This window comes from Gigantopelta aegis, chromosome 14, assembly GCF_016097555.1.
Source record: "Gigantopelta aegis isolate Gae_Host chromosome 14, Gae_host_genome, whole genome shotgun sequence".
NCBI lineage: Eukaryota > Metazoa > Mollusca > Gastropoda > Neomphalida > Peltospiridae > Gigantopelta > Gigantopelta aegis.
Window position 1 is genome coordinate 17,989,562 of NC_054712.1, and position 14,641 is coordinate 18,004,202.

Sequence of the window (14,641 nt, forward strand, 5' to 3'; positions counted from 1 at the left end):
GGGTCTCAGCTAACGGGTAGAGGCAATGGTGTGTGTGTGTGTGTTTTATTTTTTATTTAACGACACCACTAGAGCACACTTATTAATCATCGGCTATTGGATGTCAAACATTTGGTAATTTTGACATACTAGTAGTCTTGGAGAGAAATCCCCCAACATTTTTCCATTAGTAGCAAGGCATCTTTTATATACACCATCCCAAAGACAGGATAGTACATACCACAGCCTTTGATATACCAGTCATGGAGCACTGGCTGGAACGAGAAATAGCCCAGTGAGCCCGCCGATGGGAATCAATCCCAAACCAACTGTGCTTTACCACTGGGCTGCATCCCGCCCCTGGTGTGGGAGGAATGCATTGGAGGGGGGGGGGTTAAAATAATAGCAAAATAGTTTATTGATACTGATGTTTTAAAGTATGTAACCTTCCTGAAATGACTGCAAAATGGTGTCTTGCACCTTCCATGCTCATTGGTTCATTGTTTAAATCCTAGTTACAGCCATGAACAGCTATATAGGGTTGCAAATGAATCACTACATATTTTTACATGGATTACAACTAATATTGTGTCAGAGTAAAATGATGGAAATACATGGTTAAAAGGTTTTAGGCCAGCTCATATGCCCGAAATGCTATACCTGGATAGTATTCAAATAATATATAAAGGCAAATAGATGACCAGTGTATATAACTTGTGAATGTCCCCTAGGTGGGGGATGGAGATCACAATAGTTATATAGAAATTGCATATTCGTGACCCATTTCCTTGTGAATTTTGTCATTCTACCCCTCTCCTAAAGGTGGGGCACAAATAGGGGAAATTAAGCCAATTATCGTGTCCAGGAATACCATACAAATATCAATTTTGCGAATTTCGTTAATGTCGTGTCCCCTGCGCCCCCCCCCCCCCCCCCCAGGTAGGAGACAAATTCATTAAACCATCTATCATATAGACAAATGCATTTAAACTATTATGTTTTCAGAAATACTAGACCATTTCCAACCAAATTTATTTGATAGTTGCTCTCACCCATGGAAAACCCAAAACCATGAATTTGGTCATTTTAATCCCCCTAGGAAAATGGGTGCTCCGCACTCCATGTGTTTGGTAGTTGTGGTCAGCAATTTACTCAGGTGACCGTTTAGATCTATTTTGTATCATGCATAAGTGTTCAACACTGGATACACATTACCCGGTATGTATACGGCAGACGGTACATATTGAATTTTAATTAGGGCTCACATGTTGATGTTTGTTTCTTTGGGTTTAAAACATTTTTTAGATGAATGGACATTTTTCTTTTCTTTTTACAATTGTGACCGTGTGAAGCACTATGGCAAGTATCTTGTGTCACAATAAATTACGGAAATGCATAAAATCCTTTTTACTATTTCTATTATTCTAATATCAGTGTCCAGGGTTTCTGCCAGAGGGTATGAAGGGTAAAATTATGTACCCTAAAATCTTGGGAATTAATGGATACGTTTTAATAATTTTTAGAATGATTATAGTAAGATAGCTGCTGCTTAAAGTGTGTACATGAAATACAGTGTCCAATTTAAAAAGATTCCAAACCCCATAACCACCTAGTTGCGGCAGTTATGATGTGGAGTTTTCAAGTACCCTCAAATTATTGATTACTGGTGTCTTTTACTTTTGACCGTATGACCCAAAAGTTGCTGGCACACAGCAAATAGTTTCCAGTTTTACATACCTTACCATGGTAACCAATAGTTTGCATTGGTTACCATGGTAACAGTTTCGATCTGGGTACCATGGTAACATAGTTTTGAACTGGTTACCATGGTAACAGAATTCACAATTTTCACCCATCTCTTGTAAACAGTTGGGAGCTTATTATTACATCATTATACAGTGATTTGTATTCAAATAAATTCATTTAAAACATTTCATATGGGAAACGGTTCCTCTTTTTGCATTGGTTACCATGGTAACAGAATTAATTATGTTCATTTGAAAATGACAGGAAGTGAAAGGGCATATACCTTTTTTAAAATCTTGTGTCATTTGACAAAGATATATAAAGTAATGGAGATAGTATACATATTTTTAGTGTCTAGGTAATGTTGGACACAATGTCCACAAGTTACAAAAATGCGTTGATGGTAGTATGTGCATTTGACCCTATTATTCAAAAATAAAATTGGCTGTCTACTTAATTCTTTTTCTAAATCGAGTAGTATGGTTAATAGATCACACCATAGACTTAAATTAAAAGAAAAATATTAGTTTTTAATTAAAGTTTTCATAATTATTAATGAAAATATGGTATATTGAAATTTGCAGCTGTTGCCATGGTAACATAAATAATATAACTGACTATAAAATGTTAGCGTTACATAGGTGGATATTCTTAGTATATATGTGTGTAATTTCATGCTGAAATGTCAACTGATTTTAATAATATTACCAGAAATATATAATAGTTAATGCTGGAAATTATGTTCATAATTTACAAAAATGCGATGATAGCCGAATGCGCATCTGACCCTATTTTTCAGACAAACCGCGTTGTCGACTTAATTTTTTCTTTACATCAAGCAGTATGGTTAATAAATCACAGCATAGCCTTAAATTTAAAAAAAAAAAAAAGTTTTTAATTAAAGTTTTCATAATTATTAATGAAAATATGGTATATTGAAATTTGCAGGTTTTGCCATGGTAACATAAATAATATAACTGACTATAAAATGTTAGTGTTACGTAGATGGATATTCTTAGTATATATGTGTGTAATTTCATGCTGAAATGTCAACTGATTTTAATAATATTACTAAAAATGTATAATAGTTAATGTTGGACATTATCGTCATAATTTACAAAAAAGCGTACAAAAAAATGGCAGTCTGCTTAATTTTTTCTTTAAATCAATCACTATGCTTAATAAATCACAGCATACTCTTAAATTTAAAAAAAAAAAGTGTTTTATTCATGTTTTCTTAATTATTAATGAAAAAATTGTATATTGAAATTTGCAGCTGTTGCCATGGTAACATAAATAAAATAACCATCTACAAAATGCTATCATTACGTAGGTGGATCATTATGGTATATATGGGTGTAATTTTATGTTAAAATGCCCATGGATTTTAATAAAATTACTAGAAATGTAGAACAGGTGAAAATTCTTTAAATTTAGCAAAAAGAATGCGGCAGGATAAGGGTTAAGGTTGCATGGTACCAAAGAAGAGTTCTGTGTCTAAGTTCAAGGTGTAGGTTGTACTACACCAAATAAAATCCCATAGGCGACCATGTTAATGTTTGTGTTTAAAAACACTATATGCAATATATCAACTAAACTATGACCCATAAATATCAGTACTACAACCCCTATCTCAAAGTATTAACTGAAGAAAATGGTACCTTTCATTGCTCATTTTCGGTATAACCAGATGTTCTTATAACACCCCCCATTTTGCACAAAATTTGAGTACTTTTTTTAAAAGGTACCCCATATATGTTCCAAGCACAAGGCTACTTGACACAGTGGTACTAGATGAAATAAAATTGCATACATTTTTAGCCCAGATGAAACTAATGGGTTTTTTTACAACCAACACACATTTTTAACCAATCACAGGACTTGTGGTGTTAACTTTTCTATGAAAAGTTTGGTGAACCTTGACCCAGCTTGAAATTATTTGATTTAGTGCTACCTGTACCGTCAAATAATTACGGAGTAAAAACAGCTGTGGGTGTGATTGGTAGTAATATGTAACATTGATTATTTGTGCAAATACTATTATCCATTGATAATAAATAAATACACTTTTATTTGTTATACAGTTGTTATCCAGTATATACCAGAGGTTGTAACTAATGCAGGGTACCCCCAAAAATGGAACTGCAATTTTCAACAAAAATTACTGTTGCTAATAAAAACATTAATTAAATCTTTTTAATGGTATTTGACCCAACCCCAACCCCAACACACACACACACACACACACACACACACACACACACACACACCCCCATTGCCTTGCAGGTAGATTAGATGTGAGGTGCCACACTTTTTATTGCTGTACTTTCTGGGTGTGTTGATATGCTACTTATATCAGTTTTATTAGTAAACGTTAACATTATTGACAATAGTAATTGATTTGGTCTGTTAGAACCTTAAGAGCTGGGTGAATTACATTACGTCATTACTTTCCGAGTTTCTCTGAAGATATATCTGCAGTAGATGTCAAAATACCAAACCCACAAATTGTTCAAATTAACAATTAAAATCCAACCTTAATTATAATTCTAGAATAAATTCTGATTAATAATAAATATTTCTTAATTTAAATCCTACATTTTAACGTGGAGATACTGTTCTCTTTGAATTTGTATACACGAAAATATTTCATTCTTTGCATTGATAATGCCAATAATGTGTAAGCCAGACCTGCATTTCAACCTTTAGTCAAGAGAAAGCAGGTGTGTGTTGAAAAAAAATCGCAAGTTTTTAAAAAGTATTACAATAAGTTATATGAACACTACATAATGTCATATATACTTGTCAACCTTAGATCTTGGCATTTAAAAAAAAAAAAAATTAAAATATATAATTATATACAAATATATATATTATGATTTTTTTAAAAAGTTTAAATATTGTTATGATTTAATACATATTTTAAAAAAATAACTCTTTTATCCAAAAAAGTTAAGAACACGACCAAGAAATTGAAAAATGAATTGGTACATTCACAGTAATTAGTGTATACAGCAGGGGTGGGGAAAAGCCCTTTTCTCCCGGTCTGGGACCGATTCTCGATCTCTGAGACCGAAAATATTTTTTAAAAACATGTGTTTGCCGGTCCCACTTTTGTCATTCTTGTCGGTCCGAAGCACCTGTCCATTTCTATTATTGGAACAGATTCTTATCCGTCAAGTGGACCAGCCTGCCCAGACATCGGTATCTCATGCATGATTTAAAATAATAAATAAATAGTGGTCAGTATAGCTTGTGTTTCAGACGTCTGTGATTTTAAAGTCTGCCTAAGTATATATCGTCAGTCACGGAAGTCGGACCTACAGTAGTGTCGATCCACAGCCACTAGGCTAGACATTAATTTTGTCAAAGTTGCTGAGCCAGTCAAGAGATAAAACAGACGTTAACAATAACACCATTCTTGGTGAGAGAGACATCAAGGTATTACACTCCAATTAAAACAAAGGACCCAGAGTTTGCAACTGGTTACAATCAACACCTGTCAACACCTATGTAAGGAGCTTTGTCGGGTCGAGTGTCCCAGCCCGAAGCAAGAGACTTTTGTGCAATACAAACTGCTTGAAATAGCATAAAATATACTGAAATAATCAATAAATGTATTTATTGTTGACTGTTCAATGTTGTCTATCCAATAATTATAAAGGATTTTAAAATTAACAAAAGGTTTCCACTTTTTTGTTAACAAGTGGGAGTAAGCAGAACAACTACATGTACCGGTTATCTCAAGAGCCAGTACGTCCAATCAGTGATGACGTTATTAATCTTTTTGTCTAAACATGTGCTAGCTCAGGCTGTCAAACGCTTCAACGGTGCAATCTTTTATTAATTTTCAGGACACAGTACTACTGAATACTCGTACTTTTTATACATATATGGGATTTAAATTAATAACTTTTATTCCTTTTTTATATGATTTATTCCATTATGTAAAATATATACAATTTGTGGGGTGGTTTTTTTTCACTGATGTGATAAAAAAAGTTATTTTTGTATTCCTTTCTTTTTCCCCTGTAACCCCCCCCGTTAATGATGACGTCAAGCGGGACCGATTGACAATTTAATTTTTCCCCACCCCTGGTATATAGTTATGTAGCAGATAGCAGTCTAGTGAACTTTTCATATTGATTTTGGAAACTTGTTATTTTTTACTTCCTTAGATGACAAGGGACCAAATAAAAGTTGTTTCCAATTTTTCTATTCATGGATATTGGCAAAATCCAAGATGGCCGCTGTACGGTACCCAAAATCTTATTATTGTCATATCTTTGCCAATAAATAACTTATCGACTCGAAAAAAACATCTTTTTGCATGTTTTCAAGGACAAGGAAGCCACTGGAATCATCATTTATTGGAAAAAGTGAAGAAAACAAATAATTGTGATCATGTATACCTCAAAATGTCGCCTGCGGACATCAACAAAAAAAGAATTTCTCATATATTTCAGAAAAAAATGGAAAGAACTTAGTTTTGGTCCCTTGACATTTTAAGAAAGCACATGTAAACAATCACATGTTTATAAAACAATCATAATTTATTTGACAAACTGAACATAAAAAAGTGTGATGTTTAGTCACTGTTTTCGCTTTCACATTCATCCTCTTCGTCACTCGGGATATCACCCATCACAATGTTACTGCATGAAAGAAACCCAATTATTTGGTATAAGCATAGTAATTATTCTTCACTATTCAGAAATGATATAATAACGAGCCCATTATGTACTTTATCACACATGAATGTGCATTGTTTAGTCACTATTTTCACCATCAAATTCGTCCTCTTCGTCACTCAGGATATCACCCGTCACAATGTTATTGCAGGTTTCCTCGGCTCCTTCACACTTGCATAGTTCTGTGCAGGTCAGATTGTGGGTCTTGCATGAGCACCTCTGACGGCATTTGCTAACCCTGCATGTGCACTTTACAAGTTCTACAACAGCTTCTGGTGCTGGAGCAATCTAATTAAAATTAGCTCCACAATTACATGTGGATCTAACACCAGCCAGTTGGAGCTCATATCCACCAATCAAAACCTTACTTGCAGAATCCTGCCAGTGATTTAAAAATAATTTGAAAACATTCAAAATTATCCTGAGGGTATACGACATGTTTCGTGTGAATTACGAATGCCTTAAAACATGTTTTATTTTATAAAATAAATAATTTGTAATGTAAAACTGAAGACTGATTTAGTTGGGGGGTTTTATAAATAAATAAATAATTTTTAATGTAAAATTGAAGACTGATAACCCACCCCGTACGTATTGGTATGGTTCACTGTACTGCGGCCACTAAAATAGACTCGCCCGATATTTTTAGAATTTGTATGCTTCCAAATAACGTTATAAAAAGCGAAGTGTGATTGGTCAATATTTAAATTATTATTTACAGACGAAATGTTACCTCGACATTGGGGACTACGCAGTGTTGTTAGTTTTAAATCACTGGCAGGATTCTGCAAGTAAGGTTTTGATTGGTGGACATGAGCTCCAACTGGCTGTCTTTAGATCCACATGTAATAGTGGAGCTAATTTTAATTAGATTGGTGCTGGAGGTACCTTTGACACTACAGGTACATAGCTGCCATTATCTTGACGATGCCACCCTAGAGTTTCTGGATCTAATATCACTGGTTCAGCTACCAAATCCTGCAACCAGATGTTGGCCTGAAGATGTGCACACAATATGTGCTTAGTGATGGTTCCCTGAGTGGGAAACAGTTTCTCTACACCTTGGTTAGATTTGAGCTATTTGAACATGTGCCATCTTAGAGCCCTGGCAGTTGAAATGTTTGGGTTAAAGAGTTGACACACAAACTTTTCACAACCAGAAAACACAGAGTCCGATGGCTGCACTTTAACACCAAGTCCGGCAATTGCATTGATAACATCTATGCCAACCCTTAGAAAGACTTTGAAGCAAGTTGGCTTTCCTTTTCCACGGATATGACCAGTATTATCAGCACCAGTAAGAGCATGAAATCCTGGTAGTGCTGCTGCCTTTGCTGGACCCAGAGCATCGTAAATTGGCTTGAGTTTTATCTTTCTTCGTTGATCTTCAGTACCCATGATGATGGCGCTGTGTGGGCTCAGTTCTGGTATCTGGTTCAGAGCTAACACTAATACAGCTGCATCACATGAATAAATGTGTACAACTTTACCCAAGCGACTCACTGCCACAGCATACAGTATGAGGAGTGTATCTACAATATTCACCATGTCTGGTCTTCCATGCTACAGCTATGGCTGTGTACCAAAGAGAGCCTACTATCATGGAGGATAGCTCTCATGATACAGTCGCAGGATCAGTGACACCCACAACCAATAAGACCTCAAGGTCTTTGAAGGATGTCCCAAGCACAGTCGTACCTCTCATACCAAGTAGGATCAGTGGAAGTCCCCAACCACGAACTAGTCCACACTATAAGAAAGTTAGAATGCAACAAAAATTAACTCCTGAGGTCAGAGGTACATGACATAGCATGATTATTGGTACGGCACTACCATCGTGATGCTGCCATGCCAGCAAGTCAAACTCCTGAACAATCTCAAAGCTTGATAGCAAAGAATAGTGACCATGCGCTACCCCAACCTATACCGGTCTGGGCAGCATACAATTCAAGTTTGTCTGCATCCTCCTCCACACATGACACCCTTAATTTGGACAAGGTCCATCCACTCCCACTTATTAATTCACCAGCTCATGAGTGGACAACCCTTATAACTGCCCTTGTCCAACTCTGCAATCTCAATAAAATAGTTGAAAACAACCCACCTGACAACAATGAACCAATTCTTGTGTGGCTAGATATGGATTTGTACAAACGAGTGTGTAAGCTCTCATTTCTGGACCTGCAGTTTGATGTCAAAGTTATCCCTAGCCCTGGTCAATTTCACATAGTGCTGTGTGCCTTACTATGTCTCGGAGCCACACTGGACAGCAGTGGTCTGGATGAGGCCTGGGTAACAGCTGGGCTCTACAGTAGCATTACTCTTATACATATCTTAAATGGCAAGCACCATAACAGGGCCGTGAGTGCTCATCAAATAAGGCTGCAAGTTTTGTTTGACTTGTGGATTGATGCATTTTTTTAACATAAGCCAATACTTCATCAAAAAATTATGACAACAATAGACAAGTGAGGAAAGCATGCGGAAACGGACTTGGCATAGCACAGGCTCATAGCGAACTTGTGAGAATTCTTGAGGATCTGAAACTAAAGGAACAATTGGAAGAGTTTGACAGGAACAATGAGAAATATCCTATGTACACATGGACACGAATGTATATGAAACAAGTCGTAAACCTCCTGGATTTCATTCGAGGTACACGGAATCGCAACTGGGTCTTGCATCTTGCTTCCTTGGAGAAGATGTGTATCTACTTCTTTGCCTTCAATAGACATGACTATGCACAAAATGTTCCAGAATACATCAGATCTTCAGGCCAACATCTGGTTGCAGGATTTGGTAGCTGAACCAGAGATATTAGATCCAGAAACTCTAGGGTGGCATCGTCAAGATAATGGCAGCTATGTACCTGTAGTGTCAAAGGTATCTCCAGCAACAGAAGCTGTTGTAGAACTTGTAAAGTGCACATACAGGGTTAGCAAATGCCGTCAGAGGTGCTCATGCAAGACCCACAATCTGACCTGCACAGAACTATGCAAGTGTGAAGGAGCCGAGGAAACCTGCAATAACATTGTGACGGGTGATATCCTGAGTGACGAAGAGGACGAATTTGATGGTGAAAATAGTGACTAAACAATGCACATTCATGTGTGATAAAGTACATAATGGGCTCGTTATTATATCATTTCTGAATAGTGATGAATAATTACTATGCTTATACCAAATAATTGGGTTTCTTTCATGCAGTAACATTGTGATGGGTGATATCCCAAGTGACAAAGAGGATGAATGTGAAAGCGAAAACAGTGACTAAACATCACACTTTTTTATGTTCAGTTTGTCAAATAAATTATGATTGTTTTATAAACATGTGATTGTTTACATGTGCTTTCTTAAAATGTCAAGGGACCAAAACTAAGTTCTTTCCATTTTTTTCAGAAATATATGAGAAATTCAAATTTTGTTGATGTCCACAGGCGACATTTTGAGGTATACATGATCAAAATTATTTGTTCTCTTCACTTTTTCCAATAAATGATGATTCCAATGGCTTTCTTGTCCTTGAAAACATACAAAAGATATTTTTTTCGAGTCGATAAGTTATTTATTGGCAAAGATATGACAATAATAAGATTTTGGGTACCGTATGGCGGCCATCTAGGATTTTGCCAACATCCATGAATAGAAAAATTGGAAACAACGTTTTTTTGGTCCCTTGTCAACTAAGGAAGTAAAAAATAACAAGTTTCCAAAATAATATGAAAAGTTCACTAAATTACACAACATGTACTAAATATACTTACAGGTTACGTTGTATCGTCATTATTATGTAATGCTAACTATACAATTTAGGTTTCTAATTCACACTAACGAGAATGCAATACCAATTCGATTGTTTTAATAATGAGTATATTTTATTAGGGTAGTAACTTCAATATGCAAGTGTTTAATTAGCTGATTAAAGCACAATAAATTTGTATATTTCTTAATGAGAACTGGCAATACAAATACGGTTTTAAATTCATCAGTACATATCAAACAACAAAAAAGCCTTAAATTTGTGCACTTTTCCTGTGAAAATGTGGACATTGTGTTCCTTAAAAGAACGTGGTTCTCGACTAGACAATAGACACACCCATGATTAATTGGTTTTTACTGTATAAAAAAACCCCTGTTCTTCAATATACAGTGCAATTGTTTTAATCTGATATTTCTGCAATGTACTGTGTAACTGTAACTGTCTTAATTTGATATTTCAGGAAATGGGGTCTGGTCAACATGGATTCGGGTATTTGAAAGCGAATGTTTTTCATACTGTAAACGAAAAGTTAATTTTGAACATTACTGCTCACAACCCGCCGCCAGTAAAGAAGGTCAAAGTTGCGAGGGGGAAGCACATGCTTTTGGTTATTATGGCTGTATAGGTGGGAAATGTGGTAAGTTTCTTTAAAGGGTAACTTCATAATGAAGTAAAGCTGTAGTCAAATATTTTATTTATATATAGAAAACTTGGTTGTCTTTAACGATATTTTATTAATAATTTAGCATATGTTTTTCTCTGGTAATCAGCTTTGATAGATATTTTATTTTGAATTAGTGGAAAGTGTCATTGGTGTGTTACATTGACTAACTTTCATAGATGAGAATCCTCCTGAATTCCAGATTTTTGCACTGCCCGATTTTGTTCAGGGTTTTGTAAATATTTGCTACATTTTATACCAACCCAGCAATTCGGATTTTATACTTACCCTGTAGTCCGGGCTTTATACCAGCCTCCATTGTGGCGATTCCAACATGGCTGCGGTTATGTTATCCACGTATGTTATCTTCATCACCATTGGTCCGTTTTGATCTCGCAAGATCTGTGAGCAGTGTAAATGTGCGTACTTGTTTTAACAAAAGCGACGTATGCCAGTTGATGCTGTCTCATGTAACCGGCCGGCCAAACAAGTGACAGCAGAAAATTTGTTGGAAAATTCCAATAAGGCAGCCGTTGTTATGTCTGCATCATTTAAACATAATATTCTAAATAATACAAGGACGTAAAATACTTCCGAAAATTGACAATTCAGGGCTCGCGCTGTCGGTAGCCAAATTAGCCAGTGGCTAATTTTTACAAAAAATGGCTAATAAAATTTGCAAGTGGCTAAAATTTTGGCTAAGCCATTTTCTGTCTTCTGATGTGAACAAACGGTTACATAATCTATCTGACACCTCAAACATAATAATAATACCAAATATTCAATTAGCGTAATAGCGATCTCTAACAAGAAATGGTGTCATGCAGAATTCAGTGTAGGCCTTATAATGTTTGCTTATTTTAATGATCATGGTTATTAATTTTAATGGCATGCATTCAACATGTATGACAGCAATGTCTGGAAGATCTGTAACTTGTTATTTTTACTTTGTAAAATCTTTGAACCAAAGTAATAAAAAAAGCCCAACAATGCGTGTCAATGCCGAAAGACATGTAGGCTGTCTCAAGGTCTGAGTTCAGCCAGACCGAGTGAAAACAAAACGTTTGCTAGACTGGTTTGTGCACTTCACGTTAAACCAAATGGATACGACAATCAAATAGTTCGCGAACATTAGGAAGAACGTTCGTTGGCTGAACTGAGGACAGCTCTCGGCGCAAATTTACATCGCGCTTCAGAGTCAGCTGACACCCGCGTGTTAAGAGACATCGTTGCAGACATTAAACAATACGATTACGCGAAAGTAAATCTTGATGTAAATTTGTAGAAAAACAATAGTTGTTCGCATCAATGAATACCTAACTGCAGTTTTTGTTTATTCCTTTGTCTTTGTTAATTTCGTACCCATGGTCGAGAGCACGCATGCAGATCGCGATCGCGGGAAATGAACATGCAGTATTATACTATTTATACAAATTGCAGTTAAATGTACACTGAATAAAATTAGTTTACAATAATCATATTAAATAAAAAATTTGCTATAAATTTGTAAGGCTTATTAAATAAGTTAGCTGGATTTAAAAAAGACCGTAAATTTTAATTTTATTAATAGGGTTTTTTGGGGTTTTTTTTTTTAATAAATGGGAGTATACGGTGAAGACGGCATTCTTAGCCAAGGTATTTTGCAAGCAGAAATCACAACAAACATTTAACACAACGCTGAAGTAAATAGCAACAACATGGCACAAATTATGAAATTGTTTGGGGTGGGGAATTGATGGGTCACTTAAAAAAAAAAAATAATAAAAAAAAAAAAAAATAACCCAATTCAAACTAACATAAAGATTGTTATTTAAAGAAATAATGAGCTCTATATAAAAAAAAAGCTCATTTTTATTTGGGAAAAAAGGAAAAAACAAAAAACAACACCCTCCATAAACATCCACCATATGTCTTAGAAGTGTGGTTGGATGTATGGGGTACTGGCTTCAAACTCTGAAGATAATGCATAACCCCATCCCCACCTCACCCCATCCCCGCTGAAAAATCGAAGTAATATATTAACTGCCCTTATCCCCATTGAGGTTTTGTAATTCCCATTTATTCCAGTTTGTTCATAATTAGCTGAAAAAGATACATTTTCATATTCATATATAAATACTCTATACAGTACTGCGTAGAACAAATTTGGCTAAAGCATTTTCAATATGGCTAATAAAAATTCCATTTGGCTATTTTGGCTACAGGTATTTTTGATCCAGGGTGAGCCCTGCAACTGTTGTTTTTTAATGTAACATTTAGCTGTAGCCTACAGACAAAGACTTGACATAAAATAAACAGAAAAGAAAGGTAGAAAATGTTTTTCCCAGTACACATTTTTAACAATTATTACATACAACATAATTCAATATTTGGTGCAAAATGCAAGGCTGTGGTACGTGCTATCTTGTCTGCATGTGGAATGATGCATATTGGAGATCCCTTGCTACTAATGGTAAAATGTCGCGGGTTAATTAATCAATGTGGTCTAGTGGTGTCGTTAAACAAAACAAACTAACTTTCAGTCTATGAAATATCACAATTCTTAAATAACCTTAAAAGAGTGAGTCTTATTCACCTGGGACAGGTAAGTTGCACTATAATAATTATTACCAATATATACTACTCAAAAGAATTTAAGGGTCAAAAATTTATAACCAAATAAGTTTCAGAGTGTATTAGATTGATGATGTAAACTACACCAAAATTTTTATTTATTGTTCCATATTTACAAAAAACCACAAATAAACGTCACTATATACAAGAAAGTCACATGACATGCTGTCAAAGTTGAAGGTTGTCAAACATGGATTTTACACATTAGAACATTCGTTTAATAGTGTGAATCCGCCCCTGGCGCGAATACACTCGACACATCGTTGCCTCATGCTGTTGATCAGACGTCTGAAGAACTCTTGGGGAATGGCCTGCCACTCTGCCATAAGAAGTTAACCCAGATCATGAAGGTTGGCCGGAGGTGCATGGTTATCCCGAACTCTCCTGCCTAATTCGTCCCAGGCGTGCTCTATTGGGGCCAAGTCAGGCGAATATGCTGGCCAATCCATCCTGGCGATACCTTGTTGTCTGAGAAAGTCCGTTACCACCCTGACGCGGTGGGGTCTGGCATTGTCATCCTGCAGAACTGCCCCGCCGCCAATCTGCTGAAGGCCTGGGAGAACCAACGGCCGGATAATCTCATTCAGATAGCGGATTCCATTCAGATTGCCATCCACCACATAGAGGGGGGTCCTGTGGTGGATAGAGATGCCGCCCCACACCATGACGCTGCCACCACCGAACCGGTGACGTTGTCTAACGTCAGCGAAGCGCTCCCCAGGACGTCTGTAGACACGAACCCGACCGTTGTTGAACTGGAGACTAAACCTGGACTCATCAGTGAACATCACTCGACCCCACTGAACACGTTGCCACCGCAGATGAAGCGTGCACCAGTGACGTCTGGCCGTTCTGTGACGTGGTAGGAGTGGTGGTCGAACAGCCTGGCGACGGCAGCGTAGATTATTGGCTCTCAGACGATTGCGTATGGTTTGATCAGACACTCGAGTTCCAGTCGCAGTCCGCAGATTGTCACGTAATCGGCGTGCAGTGGTTGTGCGTTGACGTAGAGCCATATTGGTGATGTAGCGGTCCTCTCTATTTGTAGTGCTTTGGGGTCTTCCCGAACGTGGACGATTTCGAACAGAATTCGTTGCTTGGTACCGTTGCCACAGTCGGCCATCGACACTCTGACTGACACCAAGTCTCAGAGCAACATTTCTTTGCGTATTGCCATCCTGAATCCAAGCA

At 36.5% G+C, this 14,641-nt stretch overlaps 1 protein-coding gene across 2 annotated transcripts in view; it reads left to right on the forward strand.

Moving 5' to 3' along the window:
- LOC121388832 overlaps positions 1-14,641 on the forward strand; it is a 123,397-nt gene that overhangs the window by 66,247 nt on the left and 42,509 nt on the right. For both annotated transcript variants that reach the window (XM_041520345.1, XM_041520346.1), the window contains exon 16: positions 10,637-10,813. In XM_041520345.1, the coding sequence (XP_041376279.1) occupies positions 10,637-10,813 (177 nt within the window). The remainder of the gene's footprint in view (positions 1-10,636; positions 10,814-14,641) is intronic.